The 20,688-nt window shown below is 40.3% G+C and overlaps 1 protein-coding gene across 3 annotated transcripts in view; it reads right to left on the reverse strand.

Moving 5' to 3' along the window:
- The window catches only part of NDRG3 (NDRG family member 3), a 398,435-nt gene that overhangs the window by 366,588 nt on the left and 11,159 nt on the right, over positions 1–20,688 (reverse strand). For all 3 annotated transcript variants that reach the window (XM_053721374.1, XM_053721302.1, XM_053721225.1), the window contains exon 2: positions 11,835–11,918. In XM_053721374.1, coding sequence (XP_053577349.1) covers positions 11,835–11,891 — 57 coding nt within the window. In that variant the 5' untranslated portion in view covers positions 11,892–11,918. The remainder of the gene's footprint in view (positions 1–11,834; positions 11,919–20,688) is intronic.

The following is a 20,688-nucleotide window of genomic DNA, read 5'->3' on the forward strand; positions in this document are numbered from 1 at the left end:
AAGGCAAAATCCATCTCCGACGGGGTATTTTAAGGCCCCCGACCCTGACAGTAGTACCCCTGAAGCCTCAGAGGGTACCGCTCCCCCAGAGTAAATACCCGGCTCACCTGGCACCCCCAGGTTAAGAGGACACGGATAAGCTAAGCTCTTAGCTGGCCCTCAAGCTGTAAAGAAACAAAAAACAAAAACACACAATTGGCACAATGTTTGGACACTTTGAAGCCTTACAAAAACATAAGAAAGAAAAAAAAAATAGCTCAATTGATAGCCGTTCTTTTAGAAAGGACATTTCTCTGTTGCCAAATGAACAGATACAGTGTCCATGGTTATTCCATGTTCTTCAAGAAGAACCAGGTACATCTTAGCTAAGATAGGGGAGAACTACATCGTTTACTGTGTCCAGAAGTTTTTCTTATTTTAAAAAAACGAATGAAATTAAATGGGAAAACATGCAAGCCAGAGCAAAAAATTCTATTTTAAAGAGAAAATGTTTACAACTCAAAAAAAACAAAAAATAAAACACACACCACAACGGGAAAAAAATAAATAAATAAAAAAATAAAAAAAAAATATACCAGACAGAAAACTATACTTTGAGTTCATCAGACCTATCAAAGCAATTGATTGTTGTGTCAGTTGTTGAAGGTTTAATTAAGAAGTTCCTGGAAAAATCTGCTTAAACACAAACTACTCCAAGTTGCTTAAATTCGTAAGGTACAATACACCAGGGGGCTCAAAAACACAAAACACAACTGTACAAGATAAGCACGCAGGATTTTGTGTGCTCATCATTTTCCCCAGTAAAATAATCAGCTCAGTCTCATTAATTTTATTCAATAACAAAATAGATAGAAAGTGGCTCATAATGTAAACCAATTTAAAAAAAATCTTCTTTCTAGGTCACTGAAATAAACTTACAAGATATCTCAAATTAAAAGGTTTCTAAATTTTATAGTCTTATTTTTCCACTTATACATGAATCCAATTAATGGTCATAATAATATGGCCCTTGTGAATTGTATCTGTTTTCTGCATGGCAATTGCATTAATGTCCAAAATAATGCTTTATACCCATTGCATCCTGCTTGACTCACATAGGACATAGTGCCGCAATTATAGGAGAGGCCGTTAATTGCGATGTTCTGCAGATGTGCAAATGTGTAAAACATATTGCTTTGAGTTCCAATACATTTAGCAGTAAAAATTACAAATTTGCTGGGCAATAGCCTTGAATTAATTCATTTTGCAGTATTGCTCCTCATCCTAAAGTGCAGGAATCAATGGTCAAGCATACTCATGTAAGAGTCAGGAATCTGCACGCGTGTCAGCATCATCCAACTGCACAATGCAGCTTTAGTTTCTGCAGAGTAGGGATACAGATGAGTTTCATTCTTACTCAGAAGCGGATGCATCTGACATCTGTACCACTGGAATATTTGAGGGAAAAAAAAACAAAATTTATGCTTCCCTGATAAATTTATTTCCGGATATGGTGACTGTACGACATCCTCAATTACTGTTGGGAATATCACTCCTGGCCAGCAGGAGGCAGCAAAGAGCCCCACAACCAAGCTGTTAAGTGTCACTCCCCTACCCATAAACCCCAGTCATTTGACCAAAAGGAAAATGGAAATAAGGAATAACACAAAGGTGTAGAGGTGCCTGAGATTTAGACAAAAAAAAAAAAATAACTGTCTTAGAGAAAAAAGGGTGGAGTCGTGGACTCACCATATCCGGAAAGAAATACATTTATCAGGTAAGCATAAATTTTAATTTTCTTTCCTAAGATATGGTGAGTCAACGATGTCCTCAATTACTGTTGGGAACCAATACCCAAGCTAGAGGACACAGATGACTAGGGAGGGATAACAAGACAGGCAGACCTAAACAAAAAGGCACCACAGCTTGAAGAACCTTTCTCCCAAAAGAATCCTCGGCCGAGGAAATATTATAAAATTTGGAGAATTTAGATTGTGTCCAATTGTGCTTTTTACAGAGGAAAACTTTCCTGTAGTATATCAGTATGCAGATCTAGTGGAGAAGATGTCTCTCCGACATTGGAGACTACCTTTGAGGAAGGACCTTCTGATTCAGGGTCCCTTCTTTCATCCAAATCTAGTTTCTCTGAAGCTGACTGCTAGTAGATTGAACGTTTAGTTCTGCCTGTCTAAGCGTGGGTTTTCTGAGTCGGTAATTGAGACAATGATTCAGGCGCGCAAGCATGTTACTAGAAAGATTTACCATAAGATATGGTGAAAATATCTTTATTGGTGTGAATCAAAGATGATCCCTGTGAATGGGAACATGAAGGTACACATCCTTCAGGTCTATGGTCGTCATGAACTGACACTCTTCCACCAAAGGAAGAATGGAACGGATAGTCTCCATATTGAAGGACGGAACTCTGAGAAACTTGTTTAGACACTTCAGGTCTAGAATAGGTCTGAAAGTTCCCTCTTTCTTGGGTACCACAAACAGATTGGATTAGAAACCTAGACCCTGTTCCTGTACTGGAACCGGAACAATCACTCCCAGAGCAGAAAGATCCTGAACGCAAGTTCAAGAACTCTTCTCTTTTTATCTGGTCTGCAGATAATCTTGAGAGAAGAAATCTGCCCCTGGGAGGAAAGGTCTTGAATTCCAATCTGTAACCCTGAGATACTATGTCCGCAGCCCAGGCTTGAGAGAACTGAGAAAGTCTGCCCCCAACTTGATTCGATCCCGGATCGGGGGCAAACCCTTCATGCTGATTTAGCCTCAGTTGCGGGCTTCTTTGAATGTTTCCCCTTGTTCCAAGACTGATTGGGTTTCCAAGAGGACTTGGACTGTTCCTGCTTAGAGAAGGAGGCAGACTTTCCTCTGAAGTTATGAAAGGAACGAAAATTACTCTGACGGCTCTTAGGCCTATTCTTCTTATCTTGCGGTAGAAAACACCCTTTTCCACCCGGCCCTTAGGCCTATTCTTCTTATCTTGCGGTAGAAAACACCCTTTTCCACCCGTAATGTCAGAAATAATTTCCGCCAGACCAGGCCCAAACAGGGCCTTCCCCTTGTAAGGAAGTGCAAGAAGCTTGATCTTAGGAGGAAACATCCGCTGACCAAGATTTCAACCATAATGCCCTATTGGCTAGTACAGAGAAAAACAGAATTTATGTTTACCTGATAAATTACTTTCTCCAACGGTGTGTCCGGTCCACGGCGTCATCCTTACTTGTGGGATATTCTCTTCCCCAACAGGAAATGGCAAAGAGCCCAGCAAAGCTGGTCACATGATCCCTCCTAGGCTCCGCCTACCCCAGTCATTCGACCGACGTTAAGGAGGAATATTTGCATAGGAGAAACCATATGATACCGTGGTGACTGTAGTTAAAGAAAATAAAATATCAGACCTGATTAAAAAACCAGGGCGGGCCGTGGACCGGACACACCGTTGGAGAAAGTAATTTATCAGGTAAACATAAATTCTGTTTTCTCCAACATAGGTGTGTCCGGTCCACGGCGTCATCCTTACTTGTGGGAACCAATACCAAAGCTTTAGGACACGGATGAAGGGAGGGAGCAAATCAGGTCACCTAAATGGAAGGCACCACGGCTTGCAAAACCTTTCTCCCAAAAATAGCCTCAGAAGAAGCAAAAGTATCAAACTTGTAAAATTTGGTAAAAGTGTGCAGTGAAGACCAAGTCGCTGCCCTACATATCTGATCAACAGAAGCCTCGTTCTTGAAGGCCCATGTGGAAGCCACAGCCCTAGTGGAATGAGCTGTGATTCTTTCAGGAGGCTGCCGTCCGGCAGTCTCGTAAGCCAATCTGATGATGCTTTTAATCCAAAAAGAGAGAGAGGTAGAAGTTGCTTTTTGACCTCTCCTTTTACCAGAATAAACAACAAACAAGGAAGATGTTTGTCTAAAATCCTTTGTAGCATCTAAATAGAATTTTAGAGCGCGAACAACATCCAAATTGTGCAACAAACGTTCCTTCTTCGAAACTGGTTTCGGACACAAAGAAGGCACGACTATCTCCTGGTTAATGTTTTTGTTAGAAACAACTTTTGGAAGAAAACCAGGTTTAGTACGTAAAACCACCTTATCTGCATGGAACACCAGATAAGGAGGAGAACACTGCAGAGCAGATAATTCTGAAACTCTTCTAGCAGAAGAAATTGCAACCAAAAACAAAACTTTCCAAGATAATAACTTAATATCAACGGAATGTAAGGGTTCAAACGGAACCCCCTGAAGAACTGAAAGAACTAAGTTGAGACTCCAAGGAGGAGTCAAAGGTTTGTAAACAGGCTTGATTCTAACCAGAGCCTGAACAAAGGCTTGAACATCTGGCACAGCTGGCAGCTTTTTGTGAAGTAACACAGACAAGGCAGAAATCTGTCCCTTCAAGGAACTTGCAGATAATCCTTTCTCCAATCCTTCTTGAAGAAAGGATAGAATCTTAGGAATTTTTACCTTGTCCCAAGGGAATCCTTTAGATTCACACCAACAGATATATTTTTTCCATATTTTGTGGTAAATTTTTCTAGTTACAGGCTTTCTGGCCTGAACAAGAGTATCAATAACAGAATCTGAGAACCCTCGTTTTGATAAGATCAAGCGTTCAATCTCCAAGCAGTCAGTTGGAGTGAGACCAGATTCGGATGTTCGAACGGACCTTGAACAAGAAGGTCTCGTCTCAAAGGTAGCTTCCATGGTGGAGCCGATGACATATTCACCAGATCTGCATACCAAGTCCTGCGTGGCCACGCAGGAGCTATCAAGATCACCGATGCCCTCTCCTGATTGATCCTGGCTACCAGCCTGGGGATGAGAGGAAACGGCGGGAATACATAAGCTAGTTTGAAGGTCCAAGGTGCTACTAGTGCATCTACTAGAGTCGCCTTGGGATCCCTGGATCTGGACCCGTAGCAAGGAACCTTGAAGTTCTGCCGAGAGGCCATCAGATCCATGTCTGGAATGCCCCACAGTTGAGTAATTAGGGCAAAGATTTCCGGATGGAGTTCCCACTCCCCCGGATGTAATGTCTGACGACTCAGAAAATCCGCTTCCCAATTTTCCACTCCTGGGATGTGGATTGCAGACAGGTGGCAGGAGTGAGTCTCCGCCCATTGAATGATTTTGGTCACTTCTTCCATCGCCAGGGAACTCCTTGTTCCCCCCTGATGGTTGATGTACGCAACAGTCGTCATGTTGTCTGATTGAAACCGTATGAACTTGGCCTTTGCTAGCTGAGGCCAAGCCTTGAGAGCATTGAATATCGCTCTCAGTTCCAGAATATTTATCGGTAGAAGAGATTCTTCCCGAGACCAAAGACCCTGAGCTTTCAGGGATCCCCAGACCGCGCCCCAGCCCATCAGACTGGCGTCGGTCGTGACAATGACCCACTCTGGTCTGCGGAAGGTCATCCCTTGTGACAGGTTGTCCAGGGACAGCCACCAACGGAGTGAGTCTCTGGTCCTCTGATTTACTTGTATCTTCGGAGACAAGTCTGTATAGTCCCCATTCCACTGACTGAGCATGCACAGTTGTAATGGTCTTAGATGAATGCGCGCAAAAGGAAATATGTCCATTGCCGCTACCATCAAACCTATTACTTCCATGCACTGCGCTATGGAAGGAAGAGGAACGGAATGAAATATCCGACAAGAGTTTAGAAGTTTTGTTTTTCTGACCTCTGTCAGAAAAATCCTCATTTCTAAGGAGTCTATTATTGTTCCCAAGAAGGGAACCCTTGTTGACGGAGATAGAGAACTCTTTTCCACGTTCACTTTCCATCCGTGAGATCTGAGAAAGGCCAGGACTATGTCCGTGTGAGCCTTTGCTTGAGGAAGGGACGACGTTTGATCAGAATGTCGTCCAAGTAAGGTACTACTGCAATGCCCCTTGGTCTTAGCACCGCTAGAAGGGACCCTAGTACCTTTGTGAAAATCCTTGGAGCAGTGGCTAATCCGAAAGGAAGCGCCACGAACTGGTAATGCTTGTCCAGGAATGCGAACCTTAGGAACCGATGATGTTCCTTGTGGATAGGAATATGTAGATACGCATCCTTTAAATCCACCGTGGTCATGAATTGACCTTCCTGGATGGAAGGAAGAATTGTTCGAATGGTTTCCATTTTGAACGATGGAACCTTGAGAAACTTGTTTAAGATCTTGAGATCTAAGATTGGTCTGAACGTTCCCTCTTTTTTGGGAACTATGAACAGATTGGAGTAGAACCCCATCCCTTGTTCTCCTAATGGAACAGGATGAATCACTCCCATTTTTAACAGGTCTTCTACACAATGTAAGAATGCCTGTCTTTTTATGTGGTCTGAAGACAATTGAGACCTGTGGAACCTCCCCCTTGGGGGAAGCCCCTTGAATTCCAGAAGATAACCTTGGGAGACTATTTCTAGTGCCCAAGGATCCAGAACATCTCTTGCCCAAGCCTGAGCGAAGAGAGAGAGTCTGCCCCCCACCAGATCCGGTCCCGGATCGGGGGCCAACATTTCATGCTGCCTTGGTAGCAGTGGCAGGTTTCTTGGCCTGCTTTCCCTTGTTCCAGCCTTGCATTGGTCTCCAGGCTGGCTTGGCTTGAGAAGTATTACCCTCTTGCTTAGAGGACGTAGCACTTGGGGCTGGTCCGTTTCTACGAAAGGGACGAAAATTAGGTTTATTTTTGGCCTTGAAAGACCTATCCTGAGGAAGGGCGTGGCCCTTACCCCCAGTGATATCAGAGATAATCTCTTTCAAGTCAGGGCCAAACAGCGTTTTCCCCTTGAAAGGAATGTTAAGGAGTTTGTTCTTGGAAGACGCATCCGCTGACCAAGATTTCAACCAAAGCGCTCTACGCGCCACAATAGCAAACCCAGAATTCTTCGCCGCTAACCTAGCCAATTGCAAAGTGGCGTCTAGGGTGAAAGAATTAGCCAATTTGAGAGCACGGATTCTGTCCATAATCTCCTCATAAGGAGGAGAATCACTATCGATCGCCTTTACTAGCTCATCGAACCAGAAACACGCGGCTGTAGTGACAGGGACAATGCATGAAATTGGTTGTAGAAGGTAACCTTGCTGAACAAACATCTTTTTAAAGCAAACCTTCTAATTTTTTATCCATAGGATCTTTGAAAGCACAACTATCTTCTATGGGTATAGTGGTGCGTTTGTTTAAAGTAGAAACCGCTCCCTCGACCTTGGGGACAGTCTGCCATAAGTCCTTTCTAGGGTCGACCATAGGAAACAATTTTTTAAATATGGGGGGAGGGACGAAAGGAATACCGGGCCTTTCCCATTCTTTATTTACAATGTCCGCCACCCGCTTGGGTATAGGAAAAGCTTCTGGGAGCCCCGGGACCTCTAGGAACTTGTCCATTTTACATAGTTTCTCTGGGATGATCAAATTCTCACAATCATCCAGAGTGGATAATACCTCCTTAAGCAGAGCGCGGAGATGTTCCAACTTAAATTTAAATGTAATCACATCGGGTTCAGCTTGTTGAGAAATTTTCCCTGAATCTGAAATTTCTCCCTCAGACAAAACCTCCCTGGCCCCCTCAGACTGGTGTAGGGGCATTTCAGAACCATTATCATCAGCGTCCTCATGCTCTTCAGTATCTAAAACAGAGCAGTCGCGCTTACGCTGATAAGTGGGCATTTTGGCTAAAATGTTTTTGATAGAATTATCCATTACAGCCGTTAATTGTTGCATAGTAAGGAGTATTGGCGCGCTAGATGTACTAGGGGCCTCCTGAGTGGGCAAGACTCGTGTAGACGAAGGAGGGAATGATGCAGTACCATGCTTACTCCCCTCACTTGAGGAATCATCTTGGGCATCATTTTCAGTGTCACATAAATCACATTTATTTAAATGAGAAGGAACCTTGGCTTCCCCACATTCAGAACACAGTCTATCTGGTAGTTCAGACATGTTAAACAGGCATAAACTTGATAACAAAGTACAAAAAACGTTTTAAAATAAAACCGTTACTGTCACTTTAAATTTTAAACTGAACACACTTTATTACTGCAATTGCGAAAAAGTATGAAGGAATTGTTAAAGCCTTAAAAGTATTGCACACCAAATTTGGAAGCTTTAACCCTTAAAATAACGGAACCGGAGCCGTTGTTAACTTTAACCCCTTTACAGTCCCTGGTATCTGCTTTGCTGAGACCCAACCAAGCCCAAAGGGGAATACGATACCAAATGACGCCTTCAGAAAGTCTTTTCTATGTATCAGAGCTCCTCACACATGCGACTGCATGTCATGCTTCTCAAAAACAAGTGCGCAATACCGGCGCGAAAATGAGGCTCTGCCTATGATTAGGGAAAGCCCCTAGAGAATAAGGTGTCTAAAACAGTGCCTGCCGATATTATTTAACAAAAATACCCAGATTAAATGATTCCTCAAGGCTAAATATGTGTAATATATGAATCGATTTAGCCCAGAAAATGTCTACAGTCTTAATAAGCCCTTGTGAAGCCCTTATTTACTGTCTGAATAAAAATGGCTTACCGGATCCCATAGGGAAAATGACAGCTTCCAGCATTACATCGTCTTGTTAGAATGTGTCATACCTCAAGCAGCAAAAGACTGCTCACTGTTCCCCCAACTGAAGTTAATTCCTCTCAACAGTCCTGTGTGGAACAGCCATGGATTTTAGTAATGGTTGCTAAAATCATTTTCCTCATACAAACAGAAATCTTCATCTCTTTTCTGTTTCAGAGTAAATAGTACATACCAGCACTATTTTAAAATAACAAACTCTTGATTGAATAATAAAAAACTACAGTTAAACACTAAAAAACTCTAAGCCATCTCCGTGGAGATGTTGCCTGTACAACGGCAAAGAGAATGACTGGGGTAGGCGGAGCCTATGAGGGATCATGTGACCAGCTTTGCTGGGCTCTTTGCCATTTCCTGTTGGGGAAGAGAATATCCCACAAGTAAGGATGACGCCGTGGACCGGACACACCTATGTTGGAGAAACAGATGTCTTTGCACCCAGTCTAACAACCTGCAAAATAGCATCCGAAATAAAGGAACTTAGTTTAAAAGCCTTAATCCTGTCTTGGATCTCATCCAAAGGAGTCTCTACCTGAAGAGAATCAGACAAGTCGTCAAACCAATAGGATGCCGCACTTGTCACAGTGGCAATACACACCGCAGGTTGCTATTGGAGGCCTTGATGAATATATATCTTCTTCAAATAAGCCTCCAAGTTTTTATCCATTGGGTCCTTAAAGAGCAACTGACCTCAATAGGAATAGTAGTTCTCTAGGCCAGGGTAGAAATTGCCCCTTCTACTTTAGGTACAGTGAGCCATGGTTCTTTAATGGAGTCAGCGAAAGGAAACCATCTTCTTAAAATTAGGAGACAGGGAAAAAGCCACCCCTGGCTTCTCCCATTCCTGTGTAATAATCTCCGAAGCACAGTCTGGAACAGAAAAAAATACCTCCGAAGAGAAAGGAACTATTACGTTTACTAGATTTCTTAGGAATGACAACAACAGGGGTATCCGAGTAATCTAACGTAGCCAAAACCTCCTTTAACAGTAAACAAAGGTGTTCAAGCTAAAATCTGAAGTATACCACTTCCGCCTCAGATGAAGGAATTATACTGTCTGAATCTGAGATTTCACCCTCAGAGGCTCCCGACGTATCTTCCTCATCAGAACAACTTTGGAAGCAGAGCTTGGATCAGAAACCTTATTATCTGAGTCACTAACATTCCTCTTGCGTTTTTCCCTTAAACCTTGGGAAAGCAGCTAATGCCACAGATACTGCTGAAGATACCTGGTCAGCAATCTCGGCTTTCAAAAATGCTCCTCCAGGAGCTATAGAGGAACCGCAGGGCACAGCATGCGTCGCCATTGAGGCTTGGGACGTTACAGGAGAGGGCTGTGGTTTAACCTGAACAGCATCATCCTGAGAGACATTAGGCTCATTACAAAAAACCTTTTCTTTACTCTGCAAAGTTTTCTTAACACATGAGGAACAGAATTGCATAGGGGGGGAAGTAATCTGCGCTTCTTAACACAAAAGGCATACATTCATCAGAGCAGGTACCTGCTCCATATCAGAAATGTTCAAATATTTCAAAATATGCATGTAATGGGAATCAACTGAGTTGTCTAAGTCTTAAGCTGTTGCTCTAACCGTTAATTAAGAGCTCAGCTAAAGAATAATAGTCCCCTGCAAAAAGTTGAGAGCGAAAAACGTTCCAACAAATCCCTCAGGAAACTCTACACCTCAGTCTCGACTGAGGCACCTACGAACCGGAATGAAAAAGCGAGCACAGAAGACTGCAGATTTGTACAGCTGACACCGCTCCGAAGTACAGGAAAGCCACACACGTGACCGGACTAAACTACTGTGCCACAGAAGGCGCGAAAAACAATTTCCTGGTCCGCTTTGAATTCCACCCTCAGTGGGACTCACACTGACCAGCTAACCGACAAGCTACGCACAGAGCAGACCAAATTATACTAGTGATGAAAAACACGCTATTTTTACCAGTCCTTCACTCTCATGAAAATAGAAAGAGCCCACATAAGCATTAATAAAAAGAGAGAAGCGCTCAACCTGGGAACAAACAATAGCATAATAGTCATCATCATCATCTATTTGTAGAGCGCCAACAGATTCCGCAGCGCTGGCTAGTTACCACCCAAGAAGCAGCCTATTTTTGCTCAACATGTGCCTTTCACAGAGAAGAACTTTCCTGAAGCATATCAGTCTGATCCTGACTTCACAGTACAGTCCAGCCCCAAAATACCAGGCAATCCCTCTCTGAACGAGAGAAACAGCAAAACCCCAGACGTACATTTAGGCCTATTGTGGGCCTCGTCAGTGAGGTACAGCCATATCCCTCCAGGCACACTGAGCAACGGGTTCACTTCTTGATTCCCGCATCACACTTAGGGAGACTTCCCTAAGTGTAATAATTTGCATAAATAAAGAGAGAAGCGCTCAACCTGGGAACAAACAATAGCATAATAGCTTGTTCTATGGCTAGTTATCACCCAAGAAGCAGCCTCTTTTTGCTCAACATGTGCCTTTCCTGAAGCATATCAGTCTGATCCTGACTTAACAGTAAAGTCCCGAAATACCAGGCAATCCCTCTCTGAACAAGACAAACAAATAGGCATAACTCTCTTAAGAGATGAAGGGGTTAATGCTTGAGATGAAGGGGTGTCTCACACATGCTAATAAAGTGCCTGCACCATGCCAAAATGTAATCCTTACCCAAGTATTAACTAAGTCCTAAAATAATGAAACAGGATTTTTAGCGTCTCTAAGTGCATAGTCTCCACACCTAGAAGAAAAAGCACTTACCTGCCCAATCTGCATGTAGACAGACACAAGGTATGAGAGGACACAGTTCCTCACAGAGACCTGTAGAAGAGAAAGATCAGAGTAAACCTACTCTGGATTTCTATATCATGGGCAGCAAATGTGTTAGGAAAATTCAGCAAGGCCCACCTTAGAAGTTCCTAACTGCTCCAAAGCGACCACTGCCCTACTGAAGAGACTAACGTGGAGTACAGCTAGACCCCAAAAAAAACTTGCTTGTAGCAAAAGAAATCCAATTTTCTTCAGACACCAGAACTTCACCTCCTCCATTGACAGAGGAAAAGAGAATGACTGGGGTTTATGGGTAGGGAAGTGACACTTAACAGCTTGGCTGTGGTGCTTTTTGCCTCTTCCTGCTGGCCAGGAGTACTATTCCCAACAGTAATTGAGGATGTCGTGGACCCACCATATCTTAGGAAAGAAAGTCTATTTTTACCCCAATGTTAGTGTCCCCTAACCTTTCCATATAATAAATTATACATACATTCTTACCTTATCTGTCAATAGCGGCTTTATCTCAGTAAGCTGGACATCTTGCAGCTCATCCATGTTGAAGTTGGTAAGACTTTTGTTCCACTATTAAAATTTAAAAAGGAAAAAAAGAAAAAGCCATTAAGAACAAAACCACTTTTGTGACTTAGCACACTTTTGGATTGTTTTATTTCACATAGTTCACCAAAATATAAAAACAAATTATTCTTGAATGCCTGAAGCATACGTGATTTGCATGTAAATTTAGCCATTTTTTACCCAATTCAATATAAAATCTATTGTACATAGTTGATGAGGCTGAAAGACAGGAATCCGTTAAGTTAAACCTATACAAAGCCTAGCTAATAATTTTGTTATGTTATCAAAAGTTGTCACGACTGAACACATAGGCTTTCTTTGTAGTGGGGGAACTGAAAACGACATTACCCAGAAGTCAAATGGTGCATCAGGTGTAGGGACCAATCCGCAAAAGACACTGGGAAGGAACAAAAAAACCTGTGCACTCCGGGGGTATTTTACTTAAAAAAAAAACAACAAAACAAAAAAAAAAAAAAAAACACACACACCATGTTTATTTTAACTAAAACCAAACATTCAGGGATACATGGAATGGCCCCCCGACACGTTTCATGCTGCATCATAGCACCTATGATTAAGCACTAGAGCAGCGTGAAACGCGTTAGGGGGCCATTCTATGTATCCGTGCATGTTTGGTTCTTTAACGTACAGGTTTTGTTTAAATACCCCCGTAGTGCAGAGGTTTTTTTGTTTCTTCACAATTAATTTATGTATTATCATACATACACATTCTATTTTGCACAAACACTTGTATAGACATCTATGAGTTAACATTGTGGCATTATTTGTAGATTAGCAAAAAAGTGTCCAAAATCAAATCGATTATTGGATCTTTGGTAAAAAATAAAATAAAAAAATTGCTATTTCATAAACCATTTTTTATGTTACTGAATGTGTTGGATAAAACCAACAATTTTAAATTGTACAAATTAAAGTTGTATTTCCAATTTTTAAACTATATGATGTGATAAGTACTATAATTTTGTATAAAATAAAAAAAATAAAAACACCACACACAGATCTTGCTCCTAAGCATGTCAAGCTAGAACATACCATTTTAAAACAACTTTCCATTGTACTGCTATAATGAAATTCTCTTTGATTTCTCGTTATCCTTTGTTAATATGCAGGAAGGTAAGCTCAGGAGTGTTAACATGTCTGCAGAGCTATATGGCAGCAGTTTTGCAACAATTTTATACATTAGCAAGAGCACTAGATGGCAGCACTATTTTCTGTCATGTACTGCTCATGGCATGTGCACACTACCTATCTAGATACCTTTTCAACAAAGAAAAACAAGAGAACAAAGCACATTTAATAATAAAGGTAAATTGGAAACTTTTATAAAAATTGTATTCTCTGCATAAATCATGATAAAAAAAAAAATTGGGTTTCATGTCCTTTTAACCCCTTGGCGACAGAGGACGTGTCAGGCACGTGCTACAAAAAAAAAAAAAATACAGTTAAGGACCAAGGACGTGCCCGACACATCCTCGGGTAATCTGAGCGCTGGAAGCTGTGCATTTTTTATTTTATTTTTAGGGGTTCATTTTTTTTTTCTTCTCTGTGACAGATAAAAATAAATCATGTCACAGAGAACATATAGTGCTGAGGAGGCATATGCCATCCTTGCGTCGGAGTCAGACGCCTCTATGCTCAGATACATCATTAGATACAGTCTCAACTGTCCCCTGCCAGAAGGAGACGTGTTGCTCCAGCTGCCGTTGAAGGGTGGGTAATTCCTCATCACCAGAGGCCAGATATCCCACCCTTCACAGCAAATCCTGGCATCAATGTGGATGTGGCAGGATTTAGCCCCCAACAGTTTATGGAGGTGTTCCTGGGCAATGATGTATTGGGGAACATTGTCGCCCAAACTAATTTATATGCCCATCAGTTCCATGCTACAAAGCCTGACTCATATTTGGCAAAGCAGCAATGGGCCCCCATCAATGTGTAAGAATTTAAAGAATTCTGGGCATTGACTATGCTGATGGGCATCATAAAGAAACCCTCCATCCGCTCCTACTGGAGCAGTAACCACATTTACTCTACCCCCATTTTCTCCCAGTGTATGTCAAAGAAGAGGTATGAAATGATTCTACATTTCATGCACTTCAGCGACAACAGCCTGTGCCCACCTAGGGAGCATCCCCAGTTTGACAGGCTGTATAAAATCCGCCCCCGATTACCCACTTTACTGCCAGGTTTGCAGAGGCTTATACACCTGGAAGGAATATATGCGTGGATGAATCCCTGATGAAGTATAAAGGGAAGGCTGGGATTCAAGCAGTATATTCCTTCCAAGCGCTCCAGATATGGAGTAAAGGTGTATAAGCTCTGTGAGAGCGAGACTGGGTATATTCAGGCCTTCCGGGTGTATGAGGGAAAGGATAGCCCCCTTGACCCTCCAGGTTGCCCAGAACATATGGGAACCAATGGCAAGATTGTCTGGGACCTGATATTACCCCAATGAACAAAGGGTACCACTTGCATTTAGATCATTTTTCTACAAGTGTCCTTTTGTTCAAGCTACTGTATTGCTTTGATACAGTAGCTTGTGGTACAATTAAAAAGAACCGTGCAGGTTTCCCAGGACAACTTGCACGCACCCGGCTACAAAGGGGGGAGACCTCAGCTCTGCGACAAGAGGAGCTGTTGACAGTTAAGTACAGAGACAAGAAGGATGTGTACCATCTTACCACCATCCAAAATGAGAGGACTGTGGAGTTCTCTGTACGTGGCAGAGCTGAGAGCATCGAGGCTTATGGGTGGGTTTGATCAGCTGCTGCAGCCCTACCTAATTATGCTAAAGATAACAGCCTGGTACAAAAATATTGCAATTTACTTAATGCAGATTGCAACCTACAATGCTTTTTTGTTGTTCAAAAAAGGAAACCCCGGGATGAAACTGACTTTTTTTACAGTTTCAGCTCCAGATCATTTCAGAGATTTTGTACCAAGATGCACCTGATCCCTGGGCGGTGATGGGAGAGAGCAGAGTTGGGGCTACTCCTTTTATTTTCAAAATCCCCCCTACTGCGGCGAAGCAGAATCCTCAGAAAAAAATGCAGTCTGCACCAAGAGGGGTCAGAGAAGGGACACCACCTTTTACTGTCCTGATTGTGCTGGACAGCCTGGACTATGCATTGGGGACTGCTTTAAGCGGTATCACACACACACTGGTAAATTTTTAAATTTGATTTACATTTGCCGTTTTTGTTTTTTGGTTGTTTTTTGTTTGTTTGGTTTTTTTTGGGGGGGGTTGGTTACGTTTACTGTTACCGAGTTTGTTTATTTTTGGTTTTTTTACTGTTACTGTGCCAGATTTCTAAATTATGCTGTTCTATTTTTTTATAAGTTCTAAAATTAGTGCTGTATATTACCAAAATCCCTGTCAAACCTATGCATGGGGGGCATGGGTGTACTCAGGGGGTCTTGCAGAAAACAACCTGGAGTGTTTTCTTGCAATAACTTACAACAGGCTCTCCTAAATCATAGTCAATGAAGATTGAAAAATTACCACCATACACTTTCTCCAATTTTTTTGGCTAAAACGGTTGCATCAAAGCACCCCATATACAATACCTTGGGGTGACAATGTTTCAAATGTATACACTTTCATGGCAAACTAAAAATAGGCCTATCAGAAGAAATACTCTCACTTTCAACTCAAATTACAAGTCATACAATTGTAACTGAATCCTCCCAAACTCCTGGCAAACCTATGCATGGGGGGGCATAGGTTTACTCAGGAGGTCTTTCAGAAAACAACCTGGAGTGTTTTCTTGCAATAACTTACAACAGGCTCTCTTAAATCATAGTCAAAAAGCAATGTGTGTGTCAAAATGAAGATTGAAAAATTACCACCATACACTTTCTCCATTTTTTTGGGCCAAAACAGTTGCATCAAAGCACACCATATACAATATCTTGGAGTGTCAACTTTTCAAATATATGCACATTTGTGGCAAGCAAATAAATTGGGGTATGTAAAAAGGCCCTCAAAAAGACGATAGGCAAAGAAGATATGTAAAATGAGAAGAAAAAAAAAAAAAAAAAATCACAAAACACGTCAGAAGTTTAGCATTGCACTCCCCAAACAAGCCAACAAACCTATGCATAGGTGGTATCACTGTACTTAGATGTTGCTGAACACATATTGGGGTCTTCTTTGGCAGTAAAACATAACAGGAGCTGAGAATCTATGCCTAAATTACATGTGTGAAATATAACAAAAAAATGACTGCCCAATAGTTTGACAAAGACTGTTGTTTGAATGAGTGCATGGAAAGTGCATTTCAAATACCCTAGGGTGTCTACGTTTCAAAAATATATGGTTTGATGGGGTAAATTACATTGGCCAGCTTCAGAAATGTCCCAAATAGGACATGGGTGCATGATGACAGATATGAAAATTCCAAGTTGGAAAACTGGAATGCGCCCCCTAAAAATAAGGTCTTTCAACCCCCAGAGAACCCGACACACCTATACATGGGTGGTATCACTGTACTCAGGAGATGTTGCTGAACACATATTGGAGAGTTATTTGGCGGTAACCCTTAGCAATTTAAGAATACATTTTCTTAGAAAGTTATTTTGTCAAAAAAATCACCACTTTATTTTTCCCAAATAATTTTGCATGGATTGGTGGTAAAATGGTTGCCTGAAAAAAAAAAAAGAGTCAAAATACCCCAATACCTTAGGTTGTCTTCTTTTAAAAAATATATTCGTGTGAAGGGTTTTTCAGGGATTTCTGACAGATAGTGTTAAAATGTAACTATCACTAATGTTGAAAAAAAAAATGGTTTGGAAATAGCTACTTGTACTTCGTGCCCTATAACTTACAAAAAAAGCAAAGAAGATGTAAACATTGGGTATTTCTAAACTCAGGACAAAATTTAGAAAATTATTAGACATGGGTGTTTTTTGGTGGTTGTAGATTGGTTACATAATTTGGGGGGGTCAAATTTAGAAAAAGTGTGTTTTTTTTCCCTATTTTTTCATCATATTTTATACATTTTTTAATAGTAAAATTATAAGATATCTTGAAAATAATATCTTTAGAAAGTCCATTTAATGGCGAGAAAAAAAACGGTATATAAATATGTGTGGGTACAGTAAATGAGTAAGAGGAAAATTACGGCTAAACACAAACACAGCAGAAATGTAAAAAAAAGCCCTGGTCCCAAACAGTCAACAAATGGAAAAGTGGTCTGGTCACTAAGGGGTTAAACTATACTCCAAGTTCTACTACTTTTACATATCTCTATGAGCAAATGAAGCAGCTGACAACTTATCTAGATCATGTATTTCCAACTACAGTCGTCAGGATTCATTAATAGGTCAAACTAATTAGATAACCACAATTACTGGGCAACTGATAATATCCCCTGTGCTGTAGTGCAGACTTTCTGAAAGTCTGCCCTGTTATTGGGTTATGAGGATGGCAGTCTGGAAACCCTGATCTAGATGCCATCTTTTTTTTCTCTAAAGCATTTATATGGATAGCTAATGTAAAATAAATCTGTAGCTTACCGGACCCAATATAAGGTTTTACTCTTGATTGTGCTTTTAAACCTTTAAGGACACAAAAGTCAAAACTACACTTTCATGATTCAGAAATAGCATGCAACTTTTTGATAACTTACAATTTACATTTGTTATCAAATTTAATTTGTTCCCTAGATATTCTTTGTTGAAAAGCACGACTAGGTAGGATAAGGAGTAACAATGCACTACTGGGAGCTAGTCGTTGATTAGTGGCTACAGAAAATATACCTCGTCATTAGTTCACCAAATGCATTTTACTGGGTCCCAGTAGTGCATTTCTGCACTGAAGCAGATGTTACCCATGTGCTTGCTGAGGTTAAACATTAGATACATGCATGCAATAGTAATAAAATGCTCAAGAATTTTCTATTTGCCCTTTTATATCCATTTAATTCAAAGAAAAAAAAGAAATATTCTTCTATGGTTTTCAAAAATACATGTAAGAACATTATAGCTGCAATGTCCCTTTAAAACGTTACTATGTAACAAGATAATTTGTGTGTTTTTGAACTGGAATATTCCAGAATAGAACCAGGTGACTAAACATGTGGAATGTGCAGAGAAAAAAAAAAAAAAAAAAAAAAAAAAAAAGTTATATATCAATGTTTGCCCTGAGAAAAATTAACCAGGGAGAAAACTATACAGGTCATTTGACAAATCATAAAAAGAATAAGCTTTGGATAAAATAAAACCTTGTCACAAACAATTCATTCAGTTGTGAGTTTCAGCTAGCTCAAATAAGGATGATTATTTGTTGGGTGTTAAAAGGTGCGAGAAAAGAAAAGGAAAAGAAAACAAAGGGACATGTAACCCATTTTTTTTTTTCATGATTTAGATAGAGAATACAATTTTAAACAACTTTCTAATTTACTTCTATTATATAATTTAATTCTCTTCATTCTCTTGATATTCTTTGCTGAAAAGCATATCTAGATATGCTGATTAGCTGCTGATTGGTAGATGCACATAGATGCCTCGTGTGATTGGCTCATCCATGTGAATTGCTATTTCTTCAGCAAAGGATATCTTAAAAATGAAGCAAATTAGATAATAGAAGTAATTTGGAAAGTTATTTAAAATTGTATTTTCTACCTGAATCATGAAAGATTTTTTTTGGGTTTAGTGTCCCTTTAAGCATTCCCACCATCAGAAAAAAATAAATATTTAAAAACATGAGAAAGCCAGATTGACCCGTCATTAAATTTGTTGACAAAATAATTTTTTAAAACGAGAGAGTGCATATAAAAATGTGTCTAAAATTGGTGGAGGGTTTAAAATAAAATTATTAACAAATAAAGACAGTGAAATAATCAAATATAATTATACATATTCACAGATGCTTCCATAAATAAAGCTTTTACTCAAAGCATTCTTTAATATTGCCCAATCCTCTTTATATGTGGCAGCCTATAGAGTATATAAGGAGTAATCAAAGAGTTCATCACTGCTGCAAGTGCGTTAATCAGCATGGATTTAAAAAGGGACACAACTTAAAATGTAGGGTTGCTATCATTTGTAAAATATTAGCATAAAAATGGCGGCCAATGAGACTTTTCAATATCTATGTGACCACAGTTATTTTCCTTTATTGATAGCAAGAACTCATTATCGAATGACTTGACATCTGACAGCCCTATTCAAGATGATCATGTAAACCACAATACTTAGCAAAACATTTTCAGGACATTTTTTACTTATTAAACTGAACAGCTAAAAGGACTTCATAAAGCCCAAAACACAGCTTTTTAACTTATTACTGAATAACCCAATACATTTTCGGGGGGGGGGGGGGGGGGGACACTGGTCTAGACTTATGGAGGCTCTCTTCATTTATCTTTTTTACTCCATTGCTAGTGGTTGCTGTAATTAACATACCTAATTGTATTAAATTGGTCAAAAGCATAATATATAGCACAGCAAGTTCATTGATGGGGAATTACATTTTGAGTTAAAAGAAATTATCACTTCTTGCAAAGTTCACTTTATGGCTAAAAGTATATCGACACCCCTAATAATTATTGAGTTCTGGTGATTCAGCCACACCCGTTGCTAACAAGTGCATAAAATCCAGCACATGGCCATAAAAACTCCATAGACAAATAATGGCAGTATAATGGGTTGTACTGAAAAACTCAGTGATGTGCAGGGCAGGGCCTCATCTGTCATATGGGGTATATGTTAAGCTATGGAGTGAAGCCGTGAGCAGGTCGGCCTCTCTCCATAGCACAACATAACTAATAATATGTTGCCTTTAAGACTCGTGCACCAGTGCCACCCACTGGCTTAGCACTGCCATTAAAAACCCATTTCAGGCCGCTCACATAGCAGCCTCTTAGAAGGGGAAACAATTTGTTGTATACTCCGGAAACATTTGGGAGAGACAAGTGAGGATGGAGTTGAGCACGGGCCCTACTAAGATGATCATGATGTCATCATGCAAGCATCACGGCAAAAAACTTTTGGCTTGCACTTTTTCACAGGCGGCAAGATTAAAAGATAAGGTATTTTATTAAAGTTTAACGTTAAAGAAAAACAAACACTATCTACTGAATCTCTAAGTCATGTTCTGAATAGTGCTTTTCATAATTTAATCACCTTTAAAAGTTACATCGTGAACATGGATTTCTAAATGTTTAATCACTTCCGGGTCTATTGGAGGGATATCTGACTTTTTTTTACCTGTAAAGCTGGTTATCGGGCATTGGTGGCACCTTTATGGAAATAATCCTGTTGTACTGTTCCAAATCCTTGTATGTCTGAGTTATTTTCAGGGACCTGCGCTCCCAAATTAACCTCTCCGCCCTTCACTGGCCTCCATTATGCTGCTTAAAGGGACACTGAAACCAATTTTTTTTTCTTTCGTGATTCAGATAGAGCATGCAATTTTAAGCAACTTTCTAATTTACTCCTATTATCAAATTTTCTTCATTCTCTTGGAATCTTTATCTGAAATGCAAGAATGTAAGTTTAGATGCCGGCCCATTTTTGGTGAACAACCTTAGTTGTTCTTGCTGATTGGTGGTTAAATTCATTCACCAATAAAAAAGTGCTGTCCACAGTACTGAACAAAAAAAAAAAAAAAAAAAAAAAAAAAAAAAACTTAGGTGCCATCTTTTTCCAATAAAGATAGCAAGAGAATGAAGAACAATTGATAATAGAAGTAAATTAGAACGTTGTTTAAAATTGCATGCTCTTTCTGAATCACAAAAGAAAAAAATTTGGG

Source organism: Bombina bombina, chromosome 1, assembly GCF_027579735.1.
Source record: "Bombina bombina isolate aBomBom1 chromosome 1, aBomBom1.pri, whole genome shotgun sequence".
Taxonomy (NCBI): domain Eukaryota; kingdom Metazoa; phylum Chordata; class Amphibia; order Anura; family Bombinatoridae; genus Bombina; species Bombina bombina.